We start from the raw sequence: 11,028 nt of genomic DNA on the forward strand, positions 1-11,028 counted from the left end.
ACCCCGCCCAGCCAATCACAGAGCCACGGCCGGCGCTTAGCTCTCCTCATTGGTCGCTTTGAAGAAGGCGGTGGCTAATAACGGCAGCGCGAAGGTTGTCGGGAGTGCCGGTGGCGGTTCGGCGGCGGCGCCCGGGATGGAGCGGGCGGGAGCGGCGGGTGAGGGAGCGGCGGGTGAGGGACTCTCGGAGCGGGGTCTGAGGGGCGGGAGCGGCGGGTGAGGGACTCTCGGAGCGGGAGCCTCGGAGCGGGGTCTGAGGGGCGGGAGCGGCGGGTGAGGGACTCTCTGAGCGGGAGCCTCGGAGCGGGGTCTGAGGGGTCCCGGTGCTGGGGGTGCGGGTGGCCCAGGGGCCGTGGGGGCGGAGAACGGAGCTAGCCGGACCTGCGGTGCGGCGGAGCTGCGGACCCCGTGGGGCGGGTACCTTGTGGGGAGGCCCGAGTTCTGTGGGAGCGCAGAAGGGGCACAGATGGCCGGTGGGAAGCTGCTGAGGGCGGGCGGTGTGAGTAACGATGTGTGAATCCGCGGCAGGTGCCCACGAAACGGGCCCAGGGACGCGGTCTGGGAGGAGTGGGAGTGTGCTGGAGGGTCGTGCTGCTCTTGGGCTCAGTGGAAGCCTTTCCTTCTGCAAACTGAGCCCTGCCCAGCTGAGGGGTTGAGTGGCATCACACTGTGAAGGTCAGGAAGTTTAAGTGGCAACGAGCCTCTGGGCAATATCATGTGCAAGGGAGTTTCTGGGAACAGCATTGCCAGGCTCCCCAGGCAGGGAGGTGTGCAATGTAGTGTTTGAGAGTAACAGAAATCCAATGTCATGAGTTCTTAAATACTGAGACTGTCCTGTGTGCAGTGCATTTCCTGCCATCTCTTTGCAGCAAACTGAGGAGCCAGCTGCAGAACTGCCAAGTAGCCAAGGAAAGGCTGAAATGCACAAGTGCCAAGTAAGTTAGGAGGATGTTGGGCTTGGATGAGATGATATGTAAAGGTCTGAGGTATAGCTGGCTCTCCCCACTGACCAGTGTCTACCTTCTCTGGCCTGTGTACAAAGAACCAGCTCCTGTCTGGGCTCTACCCTGGCACCAGTCTGTCGTTACTGGCAGCAGGAGCAAAGGAATGGTTTGAGTGCTGGCGTTTCCCAGTGGCTGATGGTGTCTCTTCTGCATATTTTATGAAACTCTGAAACTTTCTCATCTCAGCTCCTGGCTCTGGCAGTCTGGGAGCCTCCAAACCCACTACCTGCCAGACCACTGCCTGCAGGAATGTCTTGGTTTGGAAAGACAGGTGCCTGCTAAGGAAGGCAGGAGCCTCCCCTGAAATAGAGAATGTAAACCCTCCCCATCCCTCTGAATTGCTATAAAGTTTAAGTTAAGGGGCTCTCAGGCAAAAATGTGGGAGCAGAAAATAACAGTTCTTTAATACGAAAAAAAAAAAAAAAGGATAAAATAAACAGTGCAGTACACTAGAACAACACTGGCAGAGTCAGAACCCAACCTGACACCCTGTGGATCAGGATGTTGGTAGCAGTCCCATTGGAATTGTGGCTCAGCCCTCCTGCAGGGTCAGGGGTGGTTCTGTTGGAGCAAGGGGATCTGCAGAAAAGGATGTATTCTTCCTCTGAAGATCCAGGGGAAGAAGAGACAGCAGCTGTTCCTCTGGGGAATCCCAGGGAGAAAGCCGTGCTGGTGATTCAAAAACTTCTGAATTATATGTGGATAGCAATGCTTGGCTCCTCCCTGTGGGCTCACATCTCCCAATGGGATGTTATAGTTCTTACAGTCATGCAGTGGCATTCAATAGTCTGTTAGCAGCAGATGTCCCCTCCCAGGGAGGTGTGATTGTGGTCACTCAAAGAGAGAGATAAAGCAAACTGCCCACTTGACAAAGATAATCTGCCATACAGATGGTAATTGAAAATATCTTGCATGGCAATCTTCAACAAGGAATCATTTTGGTTAATTTTGTTGTCCATAGAAGTTTTGTGACAACCTTGGATGTTAGTGGCTTGCTTTTCTGATGCCACACAAAAGAAAATTAATAGTATGTGGTAGTACTCCTTGACAGGTTTTTGATTTCTAAAAGCTGCTCCTAAGCTCCTGTGTCTCAGACAACCAGCAGTGGGTTAGATACTTAATTCCTCTGCTTTTTTTATGGCTGATAAATAGCCTGATAATTTGTTAAATAACCTGGTAACTTGTTGGACTTTTACAGACCCACTTGAAAGAACAGGATTGATCATCGAAACCCACCCTCAGAACTGGTCTCTAAACTCAAGCATGTAAGTAGGAAGCTTTTGAATCTTTCATGCTTTAAGTGAGTGGTTGCTTAAAGAATGACTGGCAAAGGCCAAAGCAGGTTTAATATTAAAGTGAAAGCACAACAAAATTCATTGTCAAGCTTCACTTTACTTACTGGATGGTTAAAGCACATAGAGAAAAAGCAAGCTAAAATCTGAAACCAATCAATCTGAAACCAGAACACAAATGTTCCTCCAAGTACAGCAAATGTGAGAGTTTGCTGGCTCTGAGAAGCCTCACTCAGCAGGAGATGCTGGTCACAGCCCCCAGCAGTCGAAGAGAGCTCAAAAGGTCTCACTCAGGATCACTGCTTAATAGGGTCACAAGAGAACGTACTTTAGTCATAACAATTTTTCATCCTGGCTGCAATTCAGAAAACTTTGAAAGCCACATCCCCAAGTCAGGGTCATGAGATCCTGACTCCAAATGGGGGACATATCACAGATTGCTAAGTAGCTGACAATTAATCAAACTAGGTGTTTTTCAAAGGAGTTTAGCTTAGTTAGGAGTTTCGGTTTGGGAGACTGCTCCTTTGCCTGTGTCCCGGTGGCTGTTGTGTTATTGTTCTGTTGACAGCTGCTTTGCCATGTGGTAATCACAAATCCTCTGAACAGAGAGAGGCATAACTCTCCCAGTGGCCACTGAGGACATGGAAAGGCCTGTGAGAACACGGAGGTCAGAAGCAGAGGACTCCCAGGAAAGCTCTCTTTGGTTCCGGTCAGGGAAAGGTTCGGAGCTGCCCTGCCCAGCTGCGGGCCGGGCGCAGGAGGGGAAGCCGTGCGGCCGGGTGAGGTAGGGCCTCGGACAGAGAGGGGAGGTGAAGAGGCCCTTGCAGGATGGAAGGCTGGAGGGTCGTTGGAGAGTCATCGGGCAGCCATCCCCACCCAGGGGAGAGAGACAGGGGGGGCCGGTGCCTGTGCCTGTGCCACCCTGGAATTTGATAGCAGGTGGCTGAGAAGGAGAAGGGGAGGGTGCGCTCGGCAGGGCCGGGTGGGAGTTCTGGACAGGCAGAGCTTGAGATTTTTAACCCTTTTCTTGGATGACTGAAACCTTACAAATGCTGATCCTCCTCCTAAATGAGAAGAGAGATAGGGATGAATAGCAGGAAATGGGCAAGTGTGATGCAAGTTTGTGCAAGTGAAAGATGTCCAAGAGAAGTTGAGAAGAATTCTAGGTGGCAGGAGATGATGCAGTGGCCTTTGGCTGGACTTTTCTTGTATAGCCATGGACAGAATCATGTTTCCTGTGACACAGAGACTGCATCCAGGGGGAGGCAATGGCTCAGAGCCAAGAGAGTTCAGTGTTGAGACCCCTCGGCCCCAGAGGGTGAAATTTGGGGGGGACAGGTGTCCTAAAGGGGACTGTGCTCTTTTTGGAACTGGACAAAGCACCCTTAAAAGGAAAACCCTGGAAGCAGCTCTGGTCCGTGTGCAGTGGTGAGAGCATGGACATGGACAGAAGATGTCAGGATGGCAGATGTTCTCTGGGCAGTGCCACGAGTGACATGGTAACACACAAACTTTCAACTGGGTTTCCAGGGGAAGCCTACGGCACAAGAAGGACTCCTCTCCTCTTGATGAACTGAGAATTGATTATCTGAAGGGTGGTGATGGACTGAGAGTTGGTGATCTGAGGGGCTCAGGCAACTGAATTGAGAGTCCAAGGTTTTGTCTTACTGTGATGCCTTGGGAACTTGGTTGGGGGAAGGAGGAATATTTGGAAGGTTTTCATCCTGAGTTTTGTGTGTCTCTTTTATAGAACCATCAGACTAAAGAAGACCCAGCTCTGAATAAATACAGGAAAGCCTTGAAAAAATAAAGAAGCATGTCACAAAATACAAATAACCAGCCTTTGCAGCTTAAACCAGAGCTGCCAAAGGCAAGTGACATGCATGCTCGGCCTGTTCCAAGGACTCCGGGAACTACAGATGAGCGCAGGTAAGGGGCAGCTCTGAGTGAGCCAGCACCATCCTGCTGGAAATGGAGTCCAAAGTCTTTTATGAGCAAAAGCTTGTGGGGGGGTTGATGGCCTGAAAAAGAAGGGGTTGGGGATAATGTTGGGTGGCACCCTGGGTTTCTCTCCCACCACTTCAGTAAGTGCAAGGAAAGTGTGTGGCCGCTCTCCTGCTCCAGCCTCAAGGCTTTGGCTTGAGTGTGATTTCCTCTCCCAGTCCCAGAGCTCAGGTGTGTTTCTGAGATAGATATACTGATTCTTTTTAAGCAGCTGAAGTTGGCTAAAGGAAGACTCCGAGGACACTGTCTGCTGTGGTAACTGTGATTTCTCTGTCCTTGGACAGGAAACAGCTGGAGGAGTGGTTGGCAGCCAAAGGCAGGACATACAAGCGGCCGCCAATGAGGTTGCTTCAGAAGCAGGCGGTGATACCATCCTGCAGAAAGGGCAAGCCAACAGAGAAACAAGAGCAGCACTTCCGAGCCCAGGCAAACAGCATATTAACTGAGTGCCTGCAGCTCATTGAGGAGGTGAGAATAGGGAAGGAGCTGCTTGAATGAGCTTCTCCTCTCCTGAAGCGTGCCTGGGGACCAGGGCCATTTCCCTCCAGTAGCTAAGAGGGGTTGGTAACAAGTGTTCAGTGGCAAGAGGGGAAACATAGGAAAATACAAGTGCTCGTAAAGTTATGGGTAGGCCAAAGGCAGGCAGTGAGCTGTAGTAGGAGTCCTTGTAAAATATAGGCATTGTGTAAGTGGCTGTGCCCCAATCCTAGTTGTTCTAAATGAGCTCCAGCTGTGATACACTTAATTGGGCTGCAGCTGTAGCAAATGAAGATAACTGGGATAAAAGGGGCTGGGCTTTCTGGTCAGGGAGAGCCTTGGAGGAGCCCTGGGGAAGAAGCAGGAACAACACTGCTAGGAAGAACTGCTCATAAGGTACAGGACTCTAGAAATATAATAACAGCAATATGGATACAATAGTGAGCTGACTGGGAGAAGGCAGAGACCAGACCAACACTGACCACTAGCCCTGCTCCAGGGTTTACTGGCCCCAATTATGCCAGCACTGCATTCTCTGCTTTGACACCCCTCTGGAATACTAGACCAAATTATCCAAGGGAGAGATAGGAGATTTGCAAAGCCAGACTTTTGAGAGCCTCCTCCTGGAGAGTGCTGTGAGCTGTGGTCAGGCACGGTCTGCTTCCTCCTGGTGCACACACTCATCCATGCCATGGACACCTTCCTTCAGACCCTTACCCTTCTCCTTGCAGGGTGTCCATGCAGAGGAGATCTCAACAGTGCTGTCCCTTGTGCCCCAGGCAGAGAAATTTGCCAAATTCTGGATCTGCCAAGCAAAGCTGCTGGCCCAGAGTGGCCCCTTTGATGTGTTGCAGCTGTACAGAGAAGCAGTCAGCGCTGGGGCTGAGGTGAGTGTTCCCTGTGTCTGGTCTGGAAGGGTTCCACGAGATCCAGGGGCCGGGTTTTGGAATGAGTTTAGCAGCATTAGTCACTGGTGAAAAAGTCTTTTAGAGCTGCCAGTCCCATTCTGTGCTGCAGGATGTGCCCATGCAGGGTGGGCACCTGGCCAGCTGGGTGCTGATGGATCCCACTGGGCAAAGGGGAATACTGCAGCCTCTTCCTATCCTCAGCACAGGCTGAGCAGCAAAAGCCTTTCCTCCCATTCATCTCTAACTCTGGTCTCCATTCCCATGCCAGAGCTGCCCTGACCCATGTTCTGCTTTTCCTGCAGCCAGTTGAAGATCTCCGAGAAACTGCTCTCAATCTTTTGAAGGATGCAGGCCAGAAACTGGAAGGTAACCTGAGCATTGTGGGGTTGATGAGCATGGGCGCTCCCAGGTGTTGCCAGCCTGGAGGCCACACGGTTTACAGTCTGTCCCAGCACCTCGTGTCCCTCTTAAGGAGTGTGGTGAAACTCTGGAATCCTGATCTGAAAAATGGGACACTGTTCTTCTGCCTGGGCTAGGGAGGGTCCTGGCCCTGCAAGCCTCTGCAGGCAGGCACCTTGCCCCTGTCCAGAGTGCCGAGGTGTAACCCCTAGCCAGTGCTGCAACTGTGCTGCCTTTTTCTGTAGTAGAGGTGGCCTTTGAGTCCCAGTAAAATATCTGTATTGTACTTCAATATCTGTCTATAGGCCTTGCCCTGGTAGGTCCCAGTTGATCTTGATGGGCTGCAACTGCAATGTCCTTCATTGGGCTGCAGCTGTGGCTAGTGAGGGTAGCTGGGATAAAAGGGGGTGGGTTGGCCAGTCAGGGAGAGCCTGGAAGGAGCCCTGACTAAGAAGGAGCAACATGCAGAAGAAGGAGTCTGTGCTGTGAAGATCTACAGCCATAAGAAAACACCAAAGGAAGGTATGGGACTCTAGAAATATAGCAACACTTTTCCTTTTCTGCCAGGAGCAAAGGGAGAAGAAGCCCCTCCTCGGGAGCCTATCACACCTTGTCCCGCTGAGAGGCGTCCTTTAGCATCAACTCCAGGCCTGGTGGGGAGGCACATGACCTCCCTCCCTCCCTCAGTCAAATTACTGGTTACATCAGCAACCAGGTAAGGCTGAGCCTCCTGCTCCAGGCAGCACACACCCTTGCATGCCCGTGGTCCTCTGCAGGGTTTACCTGAGGCTCTTCTCCCCACAGAGGAAGGGAATTGCCAGAACACAGAGAATTTAAATTTCTAACCCCTGTGCGGCGCTCCCTGCGGACTGAGAGGGCTCGGAGTCGCTACCCAGAGATGCTAAAGGACCATGACCCTGTGGTGTCAGCTCTCAGTGAAATCCTGGCTGCCGAGGAGGAGACATGCTTCTTCTTCCGGAGGAACAAGGCTTTGCCTGAAGTGACAGAGCTGGAGGGCTTGAGCTCATATCCACCCAAGCGCCCCTGACGGTTCCCAGCAGGAGCAGGCTGCCTTGTACACATTCCCCTGACTGCTCTTGCTGCCCCTCAGATGTAGGGGGGAGGTTTTGGCACAGAATAAGTATCTATCTGTGGTCATTTGGCCAGAAATGAGATTTCTGGGATGCTGTGATCACTACCACCAAACCACCAATGTGGTCAACCACCAATGTTTGACCACCTGATAAGACATGGTGTGATGTGACATTGTATTATATAGCGCTCCACATGGTACTATGTGATATCATGCCACACCTTGTAATGCCATGCTGCTCGTTGTCCTGCTGCCCACCATGCCATTTGCTGGCCATAGCTGGGGCAGAGGTGACAGTTTCAGGCAGCTGCCAGGGATCCACTATGAGATGCCCACCTCAGTCACCTCCCAGCTGTGGTGCGGGCATGGAGACAGAGTAGTGGAGGGTCCTGCATGGGTCACGGTGGTTCCTGGGCTGTGGGGTGGCCCCCCATGCCCTGGATTTTCACCCAAAAAGCAGCCAAAGCAGAAGGATTTTCCCATCTGTAACTCCATCCCCCATGAGTAATGAGCTGAGCCATGCTGTCCTAGAAAACTTTTTATTTCCACCTCCATCCACATACAAGTTAAAAGCAAAAATAAATAAGGTGTACAACAAGTAAGTACCAAAGCAATGGGAAGACACAATAAATAAATACATATATATAAACTGGGGTGGCTCGAGCCCATGGGGCCCAGAGCTGCTATTTCACATGAAATAGATGAGGAGAGAGGTTGTGTCCCAGGGGTTGTACTTAGTACATACAGCCTGAAAACCGGTGACTGCCGGTTGGGTTGGGTTGGTGCAGGGTCTTCAGCGCCCGCTCAGCTCATAGGTAGCGATGTTCACCTGGTCTGGGGTGTTGGTGATGCCCACGGGCTGGCGGGGCTGCAGGGATGTGCAGATGAACCAGCCAGGGAAGGCGGCCGACTCGAAGCGTGTGGTCCCCTCAGCTGGGCTGTCCAGGCGGTAGAAGATGAAGCGGGTCAGCTCCACGCTCTCAATATCCCTCCTGATGTCAGCTTCCTATAGCCAGAGGGGTGAAATGGTGGTCAAGGTTTTCCATTGGTTGACTTTATGAGTTAAAAATTAAAAGTTCTCTCCAAAATTTGCCCTGAACCAAGACAAAGGTGGAATGGAGCCCCCAGCCCCACAGAGGACAGACTGCTGGGACCCCTTGCTCACCTCCAGCTGCAGCACGGGCTTGGTGCCACTCATCACACATGACATGTAGAGCTGGTAGCCCTTGATACCCAAGGCCACCGGCACCCTCCCAGAGCCTGGAGCGCCCTGCGATGACCGGGGACGGTACAGAGCAATGTTGAGCTTCACTGCAGAGAGAAGGGACAGGTAAAGGGGTGCTCCTGGGCTTGTGGAGTGGCTTCTGGGTGGTCCAGGGTTTGGGGACAGGGACATGGGGATGGGACCATGTGCTCTCACCTTTCTGTCCAGCAGAGGGTCCCTGTAGGTGCAGGGCCACCAGCTGGGTGGGTGACTCCAGTACGAAGCACTTGTGGTCAATGTCCAAGATGTCGAAGGACTGGGAGCGAGTGTAGCGGAAAACGGGTGCCCTGGTATAACTGCCCTTGATGCACTGGAAGGAGACAGGCTCTGTGGGGAGAGAGACAGTCAGGAGGATGCTGCTCTCAGGTCCAAGAATGTCCCCCAACAATACCCTCTGGCTGGGGTGCCAGCCCTGACATCACCCTCATACCGAAAATATCATCCAAGAAGCTGCCAAGGTCACTGTCTGCAAAGTCCTTGCGTGCCGGCTGCTTCAAGAGCTTGGTCACAGCCACCACCAGGACGGCAGCCTGGCGAAACGTCCTGGAAAGGGGTCCTTTTGTCACTGTCACTTGGATGCCCACCCCAGGCGATGTCCCCTCCAAGTCCAGCCGGGTCTTCTGCGGAAGAAAGGGGATGTAGGGTGAGAGCCTGGCTTCCATACAACACGGACCCCACCACTCCCACCACCTCAGCCTTACCTTCTGCGGGCACAGACAGCTGGGGCCATACAACGTCTCCTCATTCAGGCTGAAAGGCAAAGGGACGTGGTGAAGTCAGGGTCAGGAATGCAGCCTCACATCCCCAAAGTCCTCTCTGGCATGTCTATTCTTACCTGCTGCTCTCCAGCGTGTCCAAGTCAGGGACGAATGCCATTGCTGCCACTGACTGAAGAGTCCTGGGCTGAGACTTCACAGCACCTGCAAACTTCTGAGGCGCTTGCCTGCTCCTGCCTGTCCTGCCTGCAGTGCTGCTTGGCTGCTCTCTGAGCCCAGCGTCAGCGCGGCTGCTTTTCAAGAGCCTGTAGAAGGAAGCACCGTCAGAGTGGGATTTCCAGGTTTCGCAATGCCTGGTTTTGCCCAATTACTCTGTTGAGACTGGAGGGCTGAGGGGGGCTGGTTGCCCCCAAGCAGTGCAGTGGGGAGGCAGAGCATGGAGCAGAGCAGGGGATACTCCAGGACCAGATATGGGTCAGAGCTGGGGATGATCCAGAGCTGGGTTGTGGGGCACAGCAGAAGGATGCTCCAGGGCTGGTGTGTGGGGCAGAGAGCGGAGGGGTGTTTGGCGTTGATGTGTGGGGCCTGTGACCATGTGCCGATCTGCCATTTGGTTGACACAGCAGGGAGTTGGAGTCAGAGCCAGCTCCGACCCCAGTCCCAGCGCCAGCCCCAGCCCAGCTGTGACAACACTGTCACCGTCAGGGCCGGGGACTGTGGGTGTCCCGGACGTGGCCGGTGATGCAAGCGCTGCCTCTCCACCATTTCCCCACAGCTTCCTCCCGTACTGCCCAGACCCCTGGTGCCATGGCCAGCTGTGCCTCCTCTGTCACCCCTCTTGTCCGCACTGCCCCAACACCAGTGGGTGCAGGACCCTGCTGAAATAAATAGGGAAGGAGTTCTTTCTCCTTTTTAATGCCTTTATTAAAAATCAGCTCGGGTGGGGAGAACTGACAGATTGCGCTCAGACCACTGCTGCTCCCAGGAGTGGCACGGAGGAGGAAGAAGAGTGCAGCTGTGTCTGCTGGTCTGCAGGCAGAGCTGAGGCTTCAGAACACCAGAGGAGTCCCAATTTTTGGGTTTGACATTCGAGGTCCTCTTTCTAGCCAACATCTTTTAGGTTAGGGTGAGGGGTAAAAAGGGTCTTAGCGGACACCGGATTCAGTTCCTCACGTCTAGGCATCACTTTGAACTCTTAATTCCACTGTGTCTTGGGTTTTTCCTGCTAGATTTGGTGAGGGGTTTCCTCATTTGCATGCCAACCCCGATGTCCCCTCCTCTTGGTAGTCCCGGGTGCCAAAGGGGGATTACTAACCATCAGGAACAGGTAATTAAAGGAAAACTATTAACAACAGAGGATTACAACATGAAATTATTAACAACAAATAGTTAGAACTCCAATGTGGCAGCAATTGGCTTGTGAACTCTGTAACCTTTAATAAATGGACAACTTTTCTACTCATAACACTGCTGTCCGCTCAGTTTCTTGTGACCTGGGGACATGGCCTTCAGAGACATGGCCTTTAGGGGCCTTCCTCATCCTCACATCCATCCGGTGTGCTGGAGATTGCGCCATGCTGGGAGGGCCGGGGATGTGCGTGGCCAGGCTTGCGTGGACTCGGGCTGTTGGGGTGTTTTCCTGGCACCCGTTTCACTTCCTGAAAGTGCCATCCAGCCCTGCACACTCCCGTGCCCGAGACTGCACCACCATGACTCACTGCCAGGAAATAGCCAGAAAAGCAGAGTTCCCAGAGCACCTCCTGTGCCCTGCTGGGCATCCCACATGGCTGGATATCCCCAAAAGCCTGAGGTGCCCCAGAGCAAGGGGTTCTCCACGATACAGTGGTGGTCCCAGGGCATGGCAGAGGCCC

The 11,028-nt window shown here is 53.1% G+C and overlaps 2 protein-coding genes across 9 annotated transcripts; one reads left to right on the forward strand and one right to left on the reverse strand.

Moving 5' to 3' along the window:
- Positions 1–96: 96 nt before the first annotated feature.
- LOC134428407 (cytoskeleton-associated protein 2-like) lies at positions 97–10,622 on the forward strand. Of its 8 annotated transcripts, none has more exons than XM_063175120.1 (9): positions 97–158; positions 870–935; positions 2,203–2,269; positions 4,047–4,225; positions 4,585–4,768; positions 5,509–5,664; positions 5,988–6,051; positions 6,652–6,799; positions 6,889–10,622. In XM_063175120.1, exons 4-9 carry the CDS (start codon positions 4,113–4,115, stop codon positions 7,130–7,132), a joined length of 909 nt encoding a protein of 302 aa, XP_063031190.1. In that variant the 5' UTR covers positions 97–158; positions 870–935; positions 2,203–2,269; positions 4,047–4,112; the 3' UTR covers positions 7,133–10,622. The 8 variants fall into 8 exon arrangements, 7 of the variants coding, with proteins under 7 accessions (XP_063031190.1, XP_063031193.1, XP_063031191.1 ...); XM_063175121.1 differs by having other exon boundaries at positions 121–158; positions 845–935; XM_063175122.1 differs by lacking the exon at positions 97–158 and adding an exon at positions 259–273.
- Positions 7,971–9,217, reverse strand: LOC134428441 (interleukin-1 beta-like; the record flags this gene model as incomplete). Its single annotated transcript, XM_063175162.1, has 4 exons — positions 7,971–8,183; positions 8,343–8,488; positions 8,598–8,768; positions 8,872–9,217. Coding segments are annotated over 4 exons (876 nt in total), but the record flags the coding sequence as incomplete, so codon positions are not given.
- Positions 10,623–11,028: the final 406 nt, after the last annotated feature.

This window comes from Melospiza melodia, chromosome 23 (assembly GCF_035770615.1).
Source record: "Melospiza melodia melodia isolate bMelMel2 chromosome 23, bMelMel2.pri, whole genome shotgun sequence".
Classification (NCBI taxonomy): Eukaryota; Metazoa; Chordata; class Aves; order Passeriformes; family Passerellidae; genus Melospiza; species Melospiza melodia.